General features: G+C 61.7%; 2 protein-coding genes across 6 annotated transcripts in view; one reads left to right on the top strand and one right to left on the bottom strand.

The window, feature by feature from the left end:
- Nucleotides 1-1828: 1828 nt before the first annotated feature.
- KCTD17 (potassium channel tetramerization domain containing 17) lies at nucleotides 1829-12749 on the top strand. Of its 4 annotated transcripts, XM_014851222.3 has the most exons (10): nucleotides 1830-2055; nucleotides 3228-3336; nucleotides 5687-5778; nucleotides 6725-6820; nucleotides 8826-8951; nucleotides 10250-10348; nucleotides 10388-10430; nucleotides 10989-11029; nucleotides 11333-11340; nucleotides 11921-12749. In XM_014851222.3, exons 1-10 carry the CDS (start codon nucleotides 1846-1848, stop codon nucleotides 11988-11990), a joined length of 894 nt encoding a protein of 297 aa, XP_014706708.1. In that variant the 5' UTR covers nucleotides 1830-1845; the 3' UTR covers nucleotides 11991-12749. The 4 variants fall into 4 exon arrangements, with proteins under 4 accessions (XP_014706705.1, XP_014706708.1, XP_014706707.1 ...); XM_014851219.3 differs by lacking the exon at nucleotides 10388-10430 and having other exon boundaries at nucleotides 1829-2055; nucleotides 10250-10328; nucleotides 10527-12749; XM_014851221.3 differs by lacking the exons at nucleotides 10388-10430; nucleotides 10989-11029; nucleotides 11333-11340 and having other exon boundaries at nucleotides 1831-2055; nucleotides 10250-10328.
- A 2715-nt stretch (nucleotides 12750-15464) lies between these two features.
- TMPRSS6 (transmembrane serine protease 6) overlaps nucleotides 15465-20005 on the bottom strand; it is a 39230-nt gene continuing 34689 nt past the window's right edge. The window contains exons 16-18 of one of the 2 annotated variants that reach the window (XM_070506928.1): nucleotides 18697-18968; nucleotides 16780-16916; nucleotides 15465-16272 (exon numbers count right to left, since the gene is read on the bottom strand). In XM_070506928.1, the coding sequence (XP_070363029.1) occupies nucleotides 16114-16272; nucleotides 16780-16916; nucleotides 18697-18968 (568 nt within the window). In that variant the 3' untranslated portion in view covers nucleotides 15465-16113. Of the gene's footprint in view, nucleotides 16273-16779; nucleotides 16917-18696; nucleotides 18969-18995; nucleotides 19806-20005 lie in introns of those variants that run through there. The other variant, XM_070506929.1, reaches the window with a different exon arrangement.

Genomic DNA, 20005 nt, shown 5'->3' with positions numbered 1-20005 from the left:
CACTCAAACGTGGGTGTCCTCCCCCAGACAAAGCCCAGACACAGGCAGGGACACCTGGGTGTGATAGGGTGGCACCTGTCAGCTCTATTTAAGGGCCTTGGGTCCTGCCACCTGGTTCTTGGCTGTGTCCTTCACCAGTGAGGTTGTTGCTTCAGGTGGGGACATTTTAGGTGCTTGCTGAGGGGACACTGGTGGCCGGGGGGGGGGGTGCCTCTAGGGAAAGAGGTGGGGAGACTGGCTCAGCAAAGCCTCCCCTCCCCTCTGGGAACAAAGGTGCTGGCCCAGCCTCCCCGACACCTCCAGGGCCCCAGCCCCCAGGGCAACTCTCAGACCCCAGAATGATCCAAGTAGCAAATCTGACTGGTCACTCCCTGTCTACAGCCCTTAATAAAAAGATACAGAAGCACCCCCGGCTCCAGTTTCGTTTTAGCCAACAACGGCTGAGGGCTGCCGAAGCACCTGGAGTGCCACTGACCTTTCAAGACCAGTTCATATCCCACTTCATTTATTCATTCACTCATTCATTCAATGTATTAAGTGCCAGGGACTACCCTAGGCGTTCCACAGACATTAGAGAATTTAATCTTCACTGCACAACCATGCTCTCGGGTAGCATTATATTATAATTCCCATTTCGCCAAAGGGGAAACTGAGCCTCAGAGAGGAAGTTGCTCCAGATCACACTGGTGAGTTCTCAGCAGCTGTGACCCCGCCAAGGGGCAAGGCTTCCTGGAGAGCAGAGCCTCGGGAGCTAACAGAAGCTTCCCCCAGCACATGGCCAGGCTGCCCAGGGTGCAGGCCTGTGTGTGTGACACCGGAATCAATGAGCGGAGCCTCAGACCCCGCCCCCAATCCAGGCCCATGACCGCAACATGGAGAAGGAGAGGAAGCTGCGGGGGTCAGCTTCCCCTTCAGCCCTTGTCCCCCCCACCCCCACCCTCCCACCGTGTGCCCAGGATGTCAGTCCCACCTCCCAGTTATCTGGCTCAGAAGGGGGACGGCAGACCAATCCCGCCCCTCCCTCCAGAATGACATATGGAAAACAGACCTCTCCCCATACTTCACCCTATAAAAGCCAGGTTGAAACCCCAGTTCTCCTGACTTTGCCCCAGTGCCCTCTCCACGCTTCCTCCCTAGAAATGTTTCCGGGGGTGCTGACAACGGCGGGGTGCAGAGAAGGGGCCTTGCTGGTGGAAACGCACTGGGAACCCACCCGGAGCTCGTGCCATCCCTTCACTTCTGTGTCCCCATCTGTCAAATGGGGACAGTAACACCAACCTCACAGGGCTGCTGAGAGCGCCAGTGAACAACAAAGACCCACGAAGCCTGGGGAATAGAGAAGGTGCCAAGCCAACCTTAACCCCACCACATTGTCCTTGAAGAACGTCTGTGGGGAGAGAATCCAGCTCCCCTGGTCCCGCCCTCCCACACTAAGGGCAGAATGGAAGAATATTGGAAAACAGATACAGGTAAATGGCACGGGAATTCCAGGAGGGAAAAGTTCCTTCCCATATGGGCTGTGTGATAGCCCAGACTGGACAAAGGGAAAGCAGTAATGTGGAGAACAAATGGGGGGTTGCTGATTTGGGGCATCGCTCACTATCTTCCCAGTGACCGCGAACTTGACCTTCCCCAAACACGCAGTCATTTGATCAAACGGCTTTTTCAAGAAAGCCGGGTTTGTGGGCCTCCCGGGACAGGCAAAGCGAGTGGGGCTGGGGACGGCAGATCGCTGACACCCGCGGACCCTGCCCCCGGCCGCACGAGCCCCGGCGGCGCGGACTACAGCTCCCGGCATGCCCGGCGCGCGGTCCCTTCCCGCCTCCCGCCGCTGGAGCGCGGAGGATGCAGACGCCGGGGCGAGCGATGAGGATGGAGGCCGGGGAGGCTGCGCCGCCGCCGGGGCCGGGCGGCCGCGCCGGGGGCGGCTGGGGCAAGTGGGTGCGGCTCAACGTGGGGGGCACGGTGTTCCTGACCACGCGGCAGACGCTGTGCCGGGAGCAGAAGTCCTTCCTCAGCCGCCTGTGCCAGGGGGAAGAGCTGCAGTCGGACCGGGTGAGGCCCGCGGGGTGGGCGGCGGGGGTCCGCGGCGCGCAGGCATCGGGGCCGGCTGGCCGCTCCTGCCCGCGGCGCTGGGAACCCCGCTGGTTTTTCCCGAGAGCCGGAGATGGGAAGAACTGGCCGGAGGAGAGGAGGAGGAAGTGGATGGGAGAGTGAGGGATGTGCCCATTGCCGTGGCAACGGGGCAACGCCAGGCCGCGGCCATTTGGAGCTTCTGAGCTCTGCCCTGGGCTGCCAGCCTAGGAGGCTGGGGATGGGGACTTTTCCTAACTCTGGGGCTGTGCAGACGGACAGACGGACAGACGCGTAGGGCCTTCCCTCCTTCCCAAATGGGACTCGCGCTCTGGGGAAGGAGTTGCTGAGGCTGCTTCTCCCCGCCCTCCGGGGTGTGGGTGGCCTAGGGGTGCAGGGAGCTGGGTGGAGAAGCCCCCCGGGTGCCTTCTGAGCTGGGCTTCATCAGGCAGGAGCGCTGCCCTGGTGGGCATTTCTGGGCTCCCATGCCCTCTCGGCTGCAAACTGCCCGCATGACCTTGGGGGACCCTCCCCTGCTCCAGGCGCAGCCTCCTGTCTGTAACCAGAGGAGACTGGTCTGGAGATGACCTCTAAGGCCCACTCTCCCCTGTCCCCTGACCCTCTGATGCTGTGACCTTGGGCAAGTCCCCTCACCTCTTGATGTCTCCGTTCTCCCTGTGGAGCTGCGCTGATGCCCGCCTGCAGGCTGAGGGTGTCCAATGAGAGAGCGGCTCCTCTGCAAACTTGTAAACATCCCCAGAATGACTGGGGATCTGATGGAGACAGTGTAAGGCTGGCTTCAGACCTCTAAGAGGGAAAATCACTAAGTCCTCCTCTGGGTCAGGTGCCACTCAGACCTCACTGGATGCTCACAATGACCCCTAGTTATGGGAGAGAGGAGTGAGGCTCAGAGAGGCCAAATCACTGGCCCACAGCCACACAGTCAGGAAAAGGCAGAGGCAGGATTGGAACCTAGGTGTATCTGACCCCAAAGCCTTTTGCTCCATCATGCCACTTTGTTCCAGGGAAGACTGACTCTGCTCGCTCGCCGCCTCCCTCCAATCCTTCACCGGCCTGAAGTGAGGGGCTGTCTGCAGGTCGGGCGGGGGGGAGGCCTTACTCTCCTCTCTCTGCTTGTGCCCTCGCCTCCGCAGGATGAGACCGGGGCCTACCTCATTGACCGCGACCCCACCTACTTCGGACCCATCCTGAACTTCCTCCGTCACGGCAAGCTGGTGCTGGACAAGGACATGGCTGAGGAGGGTGAGTCAGTCCAGGGATTGGCCGGGGCCCGCTTCCTAGCCCTGCCCTCGGCAGCCTGCCAGGGCCTTCCTTCCGAGGAGGACCAAAGCCGTTTCTCCCAGGAGGGAGGGACGTTTTCTTTCTTCCATGTTTCCTGCCTCTTCACCCCTAACAGGGCTGAATCCCCAAACCTCTGCTGGGGCTCGGCCCAGGGCCTCTGCCAAGCTGACCGGCCGAGCTTTCTCTGCGTGCTGTGGGGGAGGCGATGGAAACACACAGGCCGAGGATGGAGGGAGCCAGTGAGGCTGGCAGCCTCCGTTGTGGGCAGGGATGCCCTTTCTCCTGGGAAGCCAGGTGTGAATGGGGTGGAGATGACCCGGGGAGAGGTGTGGCGCTCTGTCTCTGGGTGATCCAGTGGCTCAGATGCCTGGCAAGGGCTTGCAGGCCGCAGGCGGGTGGAGCCGACGGCTCTTCCCCAAAGCTGGCGTCCTCTGCAGCACCACGCTGGTCGTGGGTGGAGGCGGGGAGGAGCTCCCCAGCCAGGATTTGGTCTCTCCTAGGCCTGGGTGGCTGAGGCCCTGTAGATGCCCACTGCCGGGCCCAGCAGACGGTGGGGAAGCTGTGCCTGGGAGAATGGCCTCTTGGCAGAGCCCCAGCCAGGGGCACGGACTATAGTCAGAGGCAGGTTAACTCTCCCTTGGGGCAGAAGGGTGTGGCTCTGGGTCAGCTGACCCAGCCAGGCCAGCTTGGACCTGTCACTTCTCCTTCCTGAGGCTCCACTTGTGTATATAAAGTGGGAGCGGTGATCTGCATTGGGGAGAGCATGTTTGGAGACAACAGATGTCATAAGTCCAGGCGCTTGTACCCCGTGGGTGTCTAGCACAGCCCAACCCAACTCACTTGGGCCCACGGTCTCCCCTCCTGACCCCCGTAGGACACAGTGATCTAGAGGCCAAGTGGCTCCCCAGCCGGCCAGCGCTTCCACATCAGAGCCCACTGTAGGCAGCGGCTCTGCAGAGCCCGTGGCTTCCCTGGCAGCCCCTCGGGAGCACAGAACCGTGGGTGTGGCCTGGGCCTGGGCGCCAGCCCCTGGGGAGTGGAGGTGAACGTTCCGGCTGCGTCACAGCTGACACCTGTTTACAGGTTCTAGGGCTCTCAAAGTCCTGCCACTCCCAGCACCTTCAGACAGGGCGAGGACCCCATCCAGGAGGCCAGGGTATCTGTGAGGGGACTTCCTAGCTGTGTGACACTGGGAAAGCCACTTACCCCTCTGTGCCCACATCTGTGAAATGGGGTGACAGTAGCACCCGCCTTGCTGAGTTGCTGTGAGGATACAAGGAGCTGATACAAGCATGTCACGTGGTGCAGTGCGTGGCACCGGGGACTGGTGAGGCGATGTTAGTTGTCTGTCCTCTGCAGGGCCCCACAAGGAGCGCTCAGGCAGCAACACTGGCCAACTGCCTCCTCTGTGTCAGGGGCTGTGTGTGCACTGTGGAGAGCAGAGTAGATCAGACACAGGCCCTGTCCCCAGGGAGCCCAGAGGCCAATCATGGAAAAGACCAGAAGGGTCCCTACCCTGCAGGAGTTCAGGGAAGTCTAGGCCTGCGGCTGTTCTACTTCTCTGGAGTGGTGACCCAGTCTCTAAGCCTCTCTGTCCCCTTAACTGTATGGGGACAATAATGCCTGCTTCCCCACTGTCCCCCGGGGCTTGTGATGAGCACATGAGGGGCTTTGCAAACTGTACGGTGCTGCAATCGGGGAGATGCACACACACAAGGATCATGCATTTCTGAAGTAGAGGAGCTTGAGTTTGAATCCTAGCGCTCCCGCTTTCTGGTTGTGTGGCCTTGGACAAGCTGCTTCTCTTTCCAGGCCTCAGTTTCCCCATTTGTTCAATTGGGGCGATGAAAGTACCTATTTCTAGTTCTGAGAATTAACTCAATAAAGAATATGAAATGCCTGGCAGAGTGCCTGGCACTTGGCATGTGCTTCCTAAATGGGAGCATGTGATGGGGGCCAGCTGAGGCCCTTCTCGTTGTGGCGTTCTAGGGTCCAGTGCCAACAAGCCTGCTGCCTCTTGATAGCGCTACGGCAGCCCCCCAGATCAGGGGGCTGGCAGGCGTCCCTGGGTGACCACGCGCAGCACAGCAGAGATGTAGGGCTGGCCGAGTGGCGGCATCTCGCCCCTTCCACAGAGAGTGTGGGATCCAGGGCAGGAAATGTTCCCTCTTGCTTGACCCCTGAACTCACAGGTGCTCATCACTCTCGTGTGACTGGAGCAGGAGGTAGGTTCGGAGGCAGAGGGGACAAAAGGAGAACAGGGCATGGGGGCAGAGCAGTGACCTGGAGCTCCTCTCTCTGTCTCCCCCAGGGGTCTTGGAGGAGGCGGAGTTCTACAACATTGGCCCGCTGATCCGCATCATCAAGGACCGGATGGAAGAGAAGGACTACACCGTCACGCAGGTCTGGAGCGGCCGGGCAGCACCCAGGGCCGGGCAGGGCCCAGGGCCAGAGCAGGGCGCGGTCAGGAGGGGGAGGCAGGGAGAGAGGGAGGGGGAGAGGTGGAGCTAATGTTTTCCTGAGCCAGCCTGTAAGGGGAGGGGTGGTTGTCCAGCTCCCAGACTGCCCAGCAGCGCGCCAGACTGGGAGACGGATGCTGGGTTCTGTCCCTGTCTTGGCTCTGTTCGCTGTGTGACCTTGGGCCAATCATGCCCCCTCTGGACCTTGATTTCCTCTTGTAGAACACAGAAGCGCTGAGAACTGCCCACGCTTCCCTTCCTCACAGGCAAAGCAGGGTCAGGGTGGAGGTTCGGGGCCTTGCAGGGGTCAGTGCAGTGCGGGACTAGGAAACTGTCCGCTTCGTGGGATCAGGTGGTCCCCTGGTGGGACAGGCCATGGGACCTGGCATTTCTGAGCCCAGACCTGGGCCTAAGGGAGCAGTCAGCAGGAGAAGCTGGAGAGATTCTATGCCCACCCTGGGGAGACGTGGGAGGTGGGGGACAGGTGGTGAGCACCATCTCCCAGGCCCCTTGTCTCCTGGAGGGCCTGCCTCAGTTAATGACCCAGAATGTCCCCCAGGCCCCTCCTTCCTTCCCTCTTGCATCACCCATGTTTCAGTTCTGGCTCTGCCGCTCTGGGTGGCCTGGGGCATGTAACTGACACTCTCTGAGCTCCTGTGAAAATCCCACAACTCAGAGGGCTTTTGGAAGGATTGAGAGCGCACATGTCGAGTGCTTGGCACATAGTAGGTAGTCAGAACACAGCTCTGTTTTCCCAACCTGGCCCCCTCCCCTCCTCTCCTTCCAGGGGTGTATGGTGGTGGAGGGGGAGAAGGAGCTGGGGGGACAGCGGGTGCTCCTGGGTGCCTGTCGCTCCCGCGGGTGCCTCCACGTCACCCCTCTGCCTGCAGGTCCCGCCCAAGCATGTGTACCGTGTGCTGCAGTGCCAGGAGGAGGAGCTCACGCAGATGGTCTCCACCATGTCTGATGGCTGGCGCTTCGAGCAGGTAGCCAGGAGCACGAGGCCACACCCGGCCCGCCAGCCTCCAGGGCCCTCCCTCCCTGCAGCCTCAGCTTGGGTTCCCCCGGCAGCCCACTCAGGGGTCTTCTTAAGTCAAACTAAACAAGATCAGGACAGGCCACACTGGCAGCAGATCGACCAAGAAGGAGAGGGGACAGAAGCCCCCCGTTGGCACGGGCGGCTCCGGGCATCCTCCTGGGTGGGAGTTCTCATGGCAACCGGGTGATGGTCTACACGGCAGTATGAGTGAGTCTCTGGCCCCCGAGTGACAGCTCCGGTGCAAGGAGACGAGATCCACACAGGTGCGCACGGTCCACTGTGGGTCAACACCTCTTGTAACAATTCCATGGGCACAGCTTCCAGGGTCCCCACAAGGGACGTGCCCAGTTGCAAGCGTTGCCACGTTCCAGGAAGCCCAGAGCAGTGATTTCCCATGAGGGTTCTATAGTGACCGAGACTTCCTTCTGCTCCAGATGCAGTTTACCAATCAGGAGAATCTTTTTTTTTAATGCTTTTTTTTTTTATTTTGGTGAGGAAGATTGGCCCTGAGCAAACATCTGTTGCCAATCTTCCTTTTTTTTTTTTCTCCCAAAGCTCCAGCACATAGTTGTATATCCTAGTTGTAGGTCATTCTAGTTCCTCTATGTAGGAAGCCGCCACAGCATGGCTTGATGAGCAGTGTGTAAGTCCACACCCAGGATCTGAACCTGTGAACCCCGGGCTGCCAAAGCAGAATGCGGGAACTTAACCACTCGGCCACCAGGCCGGCCCCAGGAGAAATTTTTATTGTAAGCGGGGTTGCCCAGTAATACAGCAGACCTCCCACCTCTCTTGGGTTTCCAGAGGAACCAGGCCAGCAGGGTAACCCGAGGTCAGACTGCCCTTAGAGGAGAAGGGTTTTGTTAGCCCTGTATCCACACCCACCCACAAGCTCCCTGGCAGGTGGAGGTGCAGAGGGAGAAGGCCGGGGCCCCCCCAGGATGGCCGGGCAGTCTGGAGGAACAAGTCCAGTCCAGGAGCCTCACCACTGATGTGCTGGGAGAGCTTGAGCAAGTCACGTCTCGTCTCTGGGCCTCAGTTTGCTCATCTGTGGTGTGGGCCAAAAGTACTTCCTTTGCAGGGCTGTGTGAAGATCAGAAGGACCACTGAGAAAGCCCCCAGCCAGGGCAGGACTCTAGACATTGGAGCTAGCTAGCATCATGCAAATTATTGGAAGGATCTGAGTCTACAAGTCCCTAGAGAGGACTTGGGATCCCAGATTCTGACCCCTGTCCCCTCTGCCTGGCTGTGGGACTTGCAGCAGGTCACCACCTCACCAGGCCTTGTCCGCCAAAGGGGCTGATGTTTCTCTCTGCCTGCTGGATGAGGGTCCCCGAGGGCTGGAGACCCGTCATGGGCACGGCCTTTATCTGCCAGAAGGGGCCTTGTGGGTGTGGTTATTCTAGAGACCCCAGAGCAAAGGTGGGGCTACTCTTGAGAGCCTACGCCAATTCCATGGGTTTTCAGGAGCCAAACAAGCAGGTCGGGGGCCACAGGTCATTTGCCCTGTGGCCTCAGAAATGGGCAGCCTACCCTACCTCTGCTTCCAAGAATGAAGAGAATATTCTATGAGGCTCCACCATGGCAGCCGCACCCTGCAGCCTGGTTCTGGGGCTGCTTCAGCCACATCTGGAACGGAGAGGGCGGCCTGCCCATTATAGGTCTCTGCCTGCTTTTAGAAAGTGGCCTGTTAGGGCTGGGGCTGGGGTGGGGGAGGAACAGCAATGACACTGCCGGCTGGTCCCGCAGACAGACCAGAGGCATAGGTGGGGGCAGGCAAGGAGACTGAGTGTCGGCCTGGCCCCAGGTGTCCTATGGAAACCCAGGGAGGGGCCTGCACGGAACAGCAACATCAGGACATGTTGGCATCGTGTCGAGTGCCACTGTCCACCCCCCTCCCCACTGCCCCCATCCCGACCTGGCATCTTTGTCCCCATGCTCCACCCCTCCAGCTGGTGAACATCGGCTCCTCCTACAACTACGGCGGCGAGGACCAGGCCGAGTTCCTGTGCGTGGTGTCCAAGGAGCTCTACAGCGCCCCACACGGGCTGAGTTCCGAGTCCAGCCGCAAAACCAAGGTGAGCCCCCAAGCTCGGCCTCCCCCACTCTCCCTCCCCTCCCCGCCCCCGACCCCGCCATTCCTGCTGCTTCTCTCTCCCTCCTGCTGCACACGCATAACCCCCGGTCACAGCCGATGCCATCCATCCCATGCCACCCACGGTCCCGTCTGCTCATGCCGGTACCCAGGCCCAGGCTGGGGAGCAGTGAGACCGGACCATCCCGAGGACGCAGCGGAGTGGACGTAGATGCCACTTGAATGGTGGCCACATGGTGGCCACGGGGGGACGTGGCACGAGGGGGTGTGCACTGAACTAGGGGTCTGGGTGTGGTGGGCCATGCTCTGTGGGCCCTTGGACAAGTCCCATGTCCTCTCCATGGTGTCGTCAAGCTTGGAACTGCTGGGATCCAAATGGCCAGTTTACTTCCCGGGGGCGAGTGAATGTCCCCGCTAGCCTGTTAATCCTGTCCGTGTCCCGGGCCCCTCCTCGGGCACTCTGCAGGAGAGGGGCCAGGAACCCTCTGGGGTCGGCCTGTGTTTCTGCCCTGGCCTTAGAGGCAGCATCAGCTGGCTGTGGGGAGGGGGCCGAGCAGCGGTCCTGCCACCCTGGACCCAGAGCTGGTTGGAAGCCTCGAGGGCCTCTGGTAGGGCCGGTGGGGCAGGCAGGAAGCCAGGCTGGGAAGAAGGGAGACCATTCCTTCTGGGGGCCTGTCCCTGTGCAGTGGAGACTTATAAACTCGGGCTCCCTGTCTGTCTCCCTCTCCTGTGACTTCCCCTGCCCACCGCAACCCCATCGGGGACAGTGGCTGGCGATGCCTTTAAGGATGCTGCTCCTGCCTCTCTCAGCCAAATTCTCGGGACCTGGGCTGCCAGAGCCTGTTGCTGGCACCCCAGATCTCTATGGTGTCTGCCCTGGGCCCTCCCTGGTCTCATTTCTGCTCTGGGTCAGGCCTCCTAAAATGAGGCCTTCCCAGGCGCCCCTCAAGGATACCCCAGGCAAACACCTCCCCCCCCCCCCCCCGTTCTTCTTCCACCCCTCAGCCAGCCTTGCTCCATGTCACAGCAGCCAGACTGATCCATGAGCATCCCCAGCAGGGTCCCGTCCTTTGCTGGTTTCTCCAGTCCCTTCCCAGGGGACTGGACAAGATGGCCCAGCCTCTTTGGCTATAGCCCTCCTCTCTCCTTGAGGTCCCCCTTCATCTTGCCCACCCGCCCGCCTGCCCTGAGATGGGGGCCCATGGGGACAGCCGCCAGCAGGCCTGGCCCCCTCGTTAGTTCTCCACTCTTTCTTCCCTGGGTCCGCCGGCTGGTTCACAGAGCACGGAGGAGCAGCTGGAGGAGCAGCAGCAGGAGGAGGAGGTGGAGGTGGAGGTGGAACAGGTGCAGGTGGAGGCAGGTACACAGGAGAAAGGGGCAGCCACCCCCGAGGAGAATGATTGCTCATAACAGCCGGAGCGGCCCGCCCACCCCCTGCTGGAGGAGCTGCAGAACCTGGGGGGCCGGGGACTGGGGGGGCGGGCCCACCAGGGTTAGCTCAGCCGGTGCCTGGCGCCTCACCCGCATAACCATCCCTTCTCTCACTTTTTCTTTGCAGCCCAGTCATCTCAGGATCCCGCTAACCTTTTCTCCCTCCCACCACCGCCTCCTCCTCCGCTTCCCGCTGGAGGTCCTGCCTCATCTTCATCTACCTCTTCTTCCTCCTGGATCTCATCTGCACCCTGCCTCTTCCCTCTCTGCTCCTGTCCCGGTTTTCTCTCTGCCTGCTCACACCTCCATCCCGGGGCTGCCCTGGTCCCAGCCTCCCGCGCCCTCCACCCAGGTGCCCTGGTCCTGCATCCCGGAGCATCCTGCCTGCTGTCTCCCGCACCCCTTCCGGCACCTCCCGCCTCCCGGCCCAGGGAGGAGGGACGCAGCTGTCCCTCCTCCGTGCCTGCCAACCCCACCGGGCACCTCTGAGGCTGCCGCCCGACCCGGCGCCTCACCTCCTCGCCGCCTCCTCACGTTTCCTCCTTACAGGCTCCTGTCTGCACCCCTCAGACCTGAGGCTGCCCTGCAGGGAGGGCTTCTCCTCGGCCCTCGCCCTCCCCCAGAGCTTCGGTCCCTGGTCTGTGGCTGGGCAGAGCTGGAGGGTGGGGCGGGAGCCAGGAGGGTGCTCATCTCTCCTTCCTTGGACTGGAGCTGAATTTCCGGCTGATTCCCTCCCCTCACCAAAGTTTCTCAGCCTGTCTTGGCCTTGGGTGTGAGGCTCTGAGAGGAGCAAGTTCCGGGGGCAGAAACTCTTCCCACCTGCCCCTCAGCGCCAGAGCCAGGCTGGGGACGACGGGAGGGAAACTGAAGCCAGACGCCCTGGCCTCACCCCTGCACGTCCAGAGCTCCTGCATCACAGCCTCATGGCACTAGGTTCCCTGGTTCTGGGGGTGGATTCCCTTGGCCTAAAAGGAGTCAGCCAGAGCTGGCTGAGGATCACGGTGTGGCAGAAAAAGCACTGGCCTGTTGCCCACAAGCCCCCACTCAATCTTATCCACCTGCTGTGTGACCTTGGGCAAGTCACTGTCCCTCTCTGGGCAACAGTTGCCTCTCAAATGAGGACAGACAGCTGCTCTCTGTGACCTTTTGCCTGAGACAGCAGTGATCTGCCTCTCTTGGCCTTGACCCCCTGGCCAGAGTCTTGCCAGAATCTGGCCCTTAAGCGGCCACCTCCCAGCCCAGGATGGGGCATGGGGCTCCCAGACCGGCGAGCTGGGTCCCCTCCTGCTCCCTCTTCTCGGCTCTGAATCCACCTTCTCTGGGCCTCCCAGAAGGGACCCTATGACTCACCTACCTCTTTCTCTCTCCCTCTCTCCCCTCCCTCCCTCCATTTCAATCTCCTCTCTGCCCTCCTCCTGGCCCTGCACCACCCCCTCCTCACTTGTCCCCCCCCCCCCCCCCCCGTCCCTGTGTTCTGACCGCCCCCACCCCATCCCCCTGCCCTCCCATTTTATTTTCTAGCTGTTACAAGCCAGAGGCACCCGGATGTGAGGCCCCAGATCACCTCCAGGGACTTGGGGTTCCCATCTGAAATTCGTTATTTTTGTACCACGGGCTGGGCCCCCGGCCCAAGGCGGAGGAAGCGCTCTCCCCGCTGCCACCTCTGTCTACACCTGCAGGGCTGTGATTTACCCCTGAGGTGGGCCCTGGGACCCCTGGGCAGAGCCGCCTGCCAGTGGCCAAAGCGTGGCGCTGTCCAGCTGTGTCTCCCAGGCCCCTGCATCCCTTCCCCCGGGTCCTCCAGCTGCATGGCAGATAGGCTGCCTCCAGGCCCAGTCACATTACCTCCCGGAGCCTCAGTCTCCCCGTCTGTCCAGTGGGTTCCCTCTTCCCGCCCCGCCTACCTCACAGGGTTGTTGTGAGGTTGCAAAGAGGAGTGGGGTCCCAGAAAGTCCTTGGGGAGCAGGGCGCCAGGCACAGGGTGGCCCCCGTCACCCTGCCCTGGGAGGGGACTGCCCTCCTTAGCCCTCGATGGAAGTTCACGTATTGGTGAGGGATGGAGGGGTGGGACTCAGCCTTCACCTTGACTGCTCCCACCCTTCTGTCCTGCGGGATGCGGGTGAGGAATGTCTTGGCCAGGAGGGGGCAGGCAGTGGCTCAGCAGGGCCAGCGGGGCCACCTAGGAACTTGTGATAAGGGAAAGGGGGACACTCCTCCCTCTGCCCAGGGGAAAGCCTGGGGCGCAGGGGCGGAGCGAGGGGCCCCTCCCGCGTCTGTGACTTCCCCGGGCTGGGTTCTTGCTCCTCAGCTGTGTCCGACCCACCACATAATAAAACCTGAAGGAACAGCCCCCCACCGCCTCCCTCTCCTTCTCTGGGCCACTGTTGGGGACAGGGCTAAACTCAAGGTCGGGGAGACGACTCAAAGGTAATGGGGCTTTTTCCTAAAGCTAGGGGGCCCTGTCCTGTTGTCACTCTCCTGTGTATGCTGGGGGCAGGTGACCACGGCTGGATCCGTGGCCCAGTGGCCAGACACTGACGACACCAACTCCGCCTTGTTGGGGGAAGTTGCAAGTGCCTGCCCCTCTCTGGGCCTCAGTTTCCTCATCTATAACGTGAGAGGTTGGACCAGGTGACTTGTAAGGCCCAGCCCCCTGGAGTCAGGCAGACCCCTCCCTCTAGGCGGCCCTAGCCAGCTGGGGTCCCTGAGGGCTAGGAAATTGGGCTCCCGGAATCAGGAGACCAGGTCCTCCAAGCCTGGTTCCCTGTCCCCCCACTTCACAGCCTCACTGCACCATCCAGTGGCGCTCTGCTCACGGCCCAAGGCGGCCTGTGCTCCATCCTGATCCCCCAGGATGCCCCCTCTTCCCGCCATGACACCTGTTGGTCACCTCCACCCCTCCCTGCTGGTCCACCGTCTGCCCCAAGGCCCAGGAAGTACAAACACCCAGGCTCCCGCTCCAGCCAGCTTCCTCCACCTCCACGTCCTCCCCCTCCCTTGCCCTGCTGAGTTTCTACCTTGTTCCCTCCGCCCCCAGCAACTCAGCACTGCTGGGACGTTCCTGCAAAGCACGACCCCCTAGGACCCCCTAGGACCAGGCCCTCCCGCCCCCCTCACAGTCTGGGGGCCCTCGCCAGCCACTTCCCCTCGGGACTGAAGCTGACCTCACTTTGTGTTCAGCTCAGCTTGCAGAGTCACCAGGGGGCTTGTTAAAGGAACAGACTACCCATCCCCCCCCCCACAACTCTGACAAATGAAGGCTGGAGCAGGGCTGTGAATCTGCATTTTAGCAAAGCCCCCATCACTGTGTTCTACTCGCCCCTCTGAGGACTGTGAGGGCCACTGGGGTTCAATGCTTTAACATCCCACTCCCACCCAAAGGTGCCCCCACAGCATCTGCTCCATATCCACCAGCAGGCGGGCCCCTGCGGGTGGGGAGTGTGCTCCCTGGCTCGGCTCCCCCACTGCCTGCCAGAGGCTGCTCCCTCCCCCCGCGGACTCAGTAGCTGAAACCCCCGAGTCTAGGTCCCCTCTGAGGCTCCCCTTTCCTTCTCACAGCTGGGCTTCAAGAAAGACTTGTCCACACCTAGCTCCTCCACCACTGCGCCCAGAGGGCACCAGCCCCCTAGGGTCCTCCCCGACCAGCCCCACTTGGCCCCAGCCTCCGTTGGAAGTCTGCACCCCTCTCAGATCCCGTCCAGCCTGTGGCGACGCCCATCAGCTCCCACTCTGGGCCCCCATGTCTGAGGTGTCTGAATCTCCCCTGCTCAGCCTTCCCAGACTGCCTTCCATGGATGGGGGCTCCGAAACCCCTCCTCCAAGCCTGCCCTGCAAGCTCCGCCCGCCTCCTGGACATCTCCCTCCCAGAGGCACCCCAAGCACACGCACGACACCTGCTCAGAGCCCTTCCCTCCCCGCATGCACCAGGACAGGCAAGGGGTCCCCCACCGGCCCAGCTGCTCAGGCCAGACCCCCCAGGAGTGGACTGGGGTGACTCCTCCTCACCCACCCCCATCCACTGAGGCACCTGGAGGGCAGTGAGGATCCTTCCACCCTGAACAAACCCCCAGTCTGTCCCCACTGCCCCGCTCGGTCCAGCACCCTTCCCTCCCCCCATCCTGTCCTCTGCAGCAGCCTTCGAAGCAGCCTCCCCGTCTTCCGCCCCCTCCGCACTGGTGCCAGTGGGGGTTCTAAAATGTGAGTCCCCTCCCGTGTCACTCCTCTGCTATAGAGCCTTCTGTGGCTCCCCAGAGCACTCAGGGTCTAGCCCTTGGCTCAACTCCAAGCTCTTTGTCGTCTGATCTCAGCTTGCCCGCCCCGCGATTTCCTCTTCAGTCCTCCCCTCTCCATCTCTGTTCTAACTAAACAGACGGCTTACTGTTCCCTCATATGCTATGTTCTTTGGGGACTTCATGCCTTTGCACATGCTGTTCTCCTGCCTGGAATGCCCTTCCCCACCTTGGCCACCTTTGAACCCCAACTCAAGTCTCACCTCCTCCAGGCAGCCTTCCCTGTCTTCCTGAGTTACAGGCTACCCCAAAGCCCCTTCATGCTGGATCGTCAGTCCCCTCCAGGGGTCAGGAGCCAAGTTCTGTGCCTCTCTGTGGCCCCAGCACCGTCCTTGGCACATCGTAGAGCCTGTGAGCTGCGTGCTGAATAAAAGACTCAGAGAATGCGGAGGGAGTGTCGTGGTGGAGGGGAAGCAGGGGACTGGGAACCAGAAGGCAGGGCTTCCGCGCAGACCCCACTCCTAACCCCTGGTGCCATCGCCAGGGCATCTCTGCCCTCTCTCAGCCTCAGTTTCCTCCCCAGCTTCCAGAAAGAGCCCATCACTTGTCCCATCCCTCACTGTGACCTGAGGGCCACCAAACCATCGCCTTCCTGGGGTTGCCCCTGGGACCTGGGCAGCTGCCCTGGAGGCCACCCCTGTCCCCCGCTCCCCACACCTTGAGCCCACCTTGGCCTTCTGGACACTTGGCGAGCAGGCTGAGCAGGAAGCAGAGGCTGCTCAGTCCGGGGTGTGGGGCTAGTGCCCGGGGCCCCACGAACACCCCAGAACAGGGCCTTTGGTCAGCTGGCTTTATTCCACAGGCAGCTGGGCGAGAGCAGGCAGTGAAGGCCCAAGCGGGGTGGGCAGGGGGCGAGGGGCAGGTAGGGGTGGGGCGGGACCCTGGCCCAGGCTCCCCCACCCTTTGGCTTACGGTGGCAGCTGGCCCACTTGGTTGTCTCCAGGGCTCTGAGGGCCCCTCCCCACGGGCTCCTTCCATGCCTGCCCCTCACGTCAGGCAGGGCTCACGGGATGGAATCTGCTCCGGAGCCGATGCTGCCCAGGGCGGGCAGCTGTGCTCAGATACTCCTGCTGGGACCTGGAAGCTGGATTATCACCCCTGAACTATTACCCCCTAAAGTCAGCAATGGACGAAGGGGATGGAGGAGAGAGAATCGATCGGGAGGTAACAGGGCTGAATGGGAGGCCCCCAGCTTGGCCTGGTGACCGTCCCAGGCCCTCAGGGGAAGTCTTGACCACCAGCTGCTGGCCCTCCTCTCTCCGGTGCCCTCCATGGGGCAGATGTCTGGGAGCAGGTTATGGGAGGGGATGCTTGCTCCTGCCTCCACAGGGCCCTGCCGCCCCCAGAATACGTGCTCCCCCGCCTGGTGCTTGCCCTGAGATCTCTGAGTCCAAGAGCGGGGCCCAGCTCTGCAGGGGGCAGTCCTCAGGTCAGCACCTGCTGGATCCAGCCAATTACCCCCGTGATGCGGGTGTAGACGCCAAAGTAGTTGGGCCGGCCGCAGCCCAGGCCCCAGCTGACCAGCCCTGCCAGGAACCAGCGGCCACTGGGCTCCCTGCACACCAGCGGCCCACCGGAGTCACCCTGAGCGGGGAGAGGAGAGACAGGACCACATCAGGGTGAGGGCACCCCCTTCCAGGCAGGGGTCCTGACTGCTGGAGATCTTCTGAGTGACAGCAAGAAAGTCACAGCTCCTTTTGAAGCTGCTGCTTCCCCACAGCTGATAAATGGAGAGAGCTCAAACCAGCCCAGCCTGGCCTCCAGTGGGTCCTGGCTGCCGTGGGACCTTGGATGTGTGCCCCATGCCCCACCCACCTCCGCCTCCCACTGTGCGCTCCTTCTAGTCCTCTCTGCTGTGTGACCTTGCGAGGAACAGAACCGAGTCTGAGAACGGGTCTCTTCTGATCCATGGCCTGCGAGCTGGGGCACGTCCCTCCCCCTCCCCGAGCCTCAGTGTCCTCGTCTGTAAAGTGGGAACAGCCATCCCCACCTGGCTGGGAGGTGATGTGCAGGCTGACGCGAGCAGAGGGCCAGGCCCCCGGAGGTGTGAGCATCGCCTGCTCGCCCTCCCCCCACCCCCCACAGGCTCACCTGGCAGGCATCCTTCTTGCCCTTGTGGTAGCCAGCACACAGCATGCGGGGCGTCACCCGGTAGCGGTAGGCCTCGCTGCACAGGTCCTGCGGGATCAGCTGCACGTCCACCTTCTGTAGACCATTGCTGGTGGGGCCTGCCCGGTGGGGTCGGGGGCAAAGGGCAGAGGTAAGAAGATCTGAGGCGGCCCAGGAGGTTCCCCCTTCCTTCTGTTATGCCCCTTGCCACCCAGGAGCCCCCCTCCATCTCTCCTGCTCTGCCCACCCCTGCCGCTCAGCTTCACTGACACTCTGTTCTGGCTCCTTCTCTGCTCATGCAGACAGAACCCCCCCACAAAGCCATTCTGCAGTAGTGTTCTCCTCCAGCTTCTCCCCCTTCCCTCCTCCTGCCTGAGGCCTCTTGGCCACCTCCCCTCTGCTCTGTGACAGCCCCGTCGGGGGGGAGGGTCCAGAGCACACATCTGACCCCTCCACTCTCTCCCTAAACTCATCAGCGTCTCCCCACTGTCCACCCAGTGCTTCTCCACGAGGGCTGCGTGTTGAGCCCCCGGGGAGCTTCAGCATGTGCCGTGCCTGGTCCCACCAGAGATCTGGTCTGTTCGGCTGGGAGGGGACGGCACTGCTTTTCTCGAGGCCCCCCCGATGGTTTAAAGTGCAGAATGGGAAGAGGACTCCTGACTCCAGATCCTCAGGGTGGCCTGCGAGGCCCTGCCCATCCTCACCCAGAGCCCCTTGCCCTGGCTCCCCTGGTGCTGGTGTCCTCGGGCTCCCTGGGTTGTCATCTGTGCCCTTACCAGGAACACCTTTCCCCTCCACGGGATGCTGCGGACATCTCCAAGCCTTGCCTTAGCCCACCCCTCCCCTGGAACCCTCTTGACCCGCCTGGGTGGGCACCTCCTTCGGGCTGCCATCCCCTGCACCTCCCCATCCATGTCAGTTCTTAGGACTGTCTGTCTCCCCCTAGAATGTTCTCTTTCCATCTCTGTATCCCCTTTGCCCAATTTGATGCCTGGCCTAGAGTAGGTGCTCATAAATGTGTTGCTGAATGAATGAATGAATGAATGAGTGAGTGAACCATTACTTGCTTTACCTCTATTCTCCATCCTGCTCTTGGACAAGTCACTCTTCCCCCGAGCCTCAGTTTCCCCATCTTCACATTATCTCCACAGTCCTGCCTGCCCCAGACTGTGAAACACTGTACAGAGTTTTAAAGCCGCCACCATGAAGGGTGCAGGGTGTGGCTACAGTTAGGCCAGCCCAGCCTGTGTTCACAGGACTGAGACGAGGCCTCTAGAGACGGGTCAGTTTAGGTGGGAAGGGGAGAAACTCCCCATTTCTGAGAGGCTGAAGCAGGAACAGCAGGGGCTCTGGGGCCATGGAGTCCTGGGTTCCAGTCTCTGCTCTAACTCTCTCTGGCTGTGTGACTTTGAGCAACTGCTAAATGTCTCTGAGCCTCAGTTTCCCCATCCATACAATGGGGCCATAATGCCCACTCCTAGGATTATTGGGTGGATTAAATGAAGTCATGTTCTCCTAAAACCCAACCTCGAGGTAGCAGTGTTAATAATTAAGAGCCACACACACACACACACACACACACACTGTCCAAGGAGCAGAGGGTTAGAGCTTGCTCCTGGGCTGTGTGGTCCCTGGCCGGCCCCTTCACCCCACACATATCCCCCCACATAAGCTCCCATGACCTCGGTTCTCCTTAAATGCCAGTCCAGAAGGAAGGGAAGGGCCAGGAGGCAGAGGCCCACAGCCATAGTCAAAGTGGTTTTCTTTTGTGAGATCCAGCCCAATTTAATCCCAGGACTAGAGGGCCTGGGGGGTGGAGCCCCGGGGCCCCTTGCTGTGCATGCTGCCCCCCAGGCCCGGATGTTGCAGGAGGCAGCCTGCACCCATCTCCCCGCTCACCGCCCTCGCGCAGGGCGCCCCAGCCCGTGATCCAGCAGTGCAGGCCCGGCTCGAAGAAGTGGGAGCGCGCGGGCAGGCAGACGGGGTGCACGGCGGCCGAACGCACCACCGGGTGGTCGAGCTGCAGCAGGGCCACGTCGTAGTCGTGGCTGTCCTCCTCGTGGTACGGGTGCAGGACCAGGCGGCTCACCTTGAAGGATACCTCGCCCGGCCAGCGTGAGCTCTGCCACACCTTGCCCAGGAACACCGTCCACAGCGCTGGGGAGGCCATGCTGGGGGCCGGGAGGGTGTCCTCGCTCAGCAGCTGCCTCTCCCATCCCAGACCCTTAGGCTAACCAGCTTCCCCACCTGGGACACCATCCTCCACCCCCATCCCTTCCCTGCTCTGGTGGGGGTTACAGTGTTCAGTGTTCGCCCTGGAGTGTGCCTGCCCCCCAGCTTCATCCCTCCCCAGGGATGTGTCTGCCTCTCCAGGTCTCAGTCTCCTCATCTGTGAAATGGGAGTAGCATCTTCCATCCATACATTCCTGGGGAAATTCTAAGTAAGTCTGTGGATGTAAAAACCTTAGCACAGCACCAGCACCGGACAACATTTCCCTCCTTTTCATCTGTGCACTTTATGGACAGCGTGCTGTGCGCTCGCTGAGGCTTGTTAGTCCTCACCGGGAGTGGGTGGGAGTCGAGCGGGAGGAATCGGCAGAGACTGGGCAGCACAGACCCCTGGATGCCAGGTCAGCGTCCAGGTCTGTCTTTACCTTGTGGGCAGTGGGGACCCAGGGATGGAGTGAAAGGCTGAGGTGGTCAGACTGTACCCAGGAAGTGCACCCGGGCACCCAGGCAGAGGCTGCAAAAGGGAGCTGGGCTCTGTGCTGCCCGGGGTGACCCAGGGCGACAGGGGCAGTGGGGACGGGCAGTGGCCGAGGGATATCTGGAGCACTGAGAGGATTCGCTGCCTGGCTCTGGATGTCAGGGGAGGAGGAGGGGGCGCCCCGGGGGCTCCTGACCTTTGGCTGGGGACTGTGTAGGCCCAGAGTGGAGGAGGAGGTGTGGGGAGAGGAGTCCAGGGCTGACCGCGCTGGGGGTGGTGTCTGGGGGCCCAGGAGATCAGGCTGGGGGTGCAGATGGGGAGGATGTCTGTGGGGCTGGGTGAGATGTCCCCTCTTAGAGGCTTCCCGGGCCCCACCCCCCAGGTCACAGGCACACCTAGGGGATGACGGGGTCATGGCCTATGACCAGGTCAGGCAGTTCTGCTCTGTGCTGTACCCCAGTGTCCAGCATAGCCCCTGGCACGTAGCAGGAGCACAACAAA

Source organism: Equus asinus, chromosome 4 (genome assembly GCF_041296235.1).
Source record: "Equus asinus isolate D_3611 breed Donkey chromosome 4, EquAss-T2T_v2, whole genome shotgun sequence".
Taxonomy (NCBI): domain Eukaryota; kingdom Metazoa; phylum Chordata; class Mammalia; order Perissodactyla; family Equidae; genus Equus; species Equus asinus.
The sequence above is the reverse complement of the archived record's forward strand: the minus strand, read 5'-3'. Positions and strand labels throughout refer to the sequence as shown.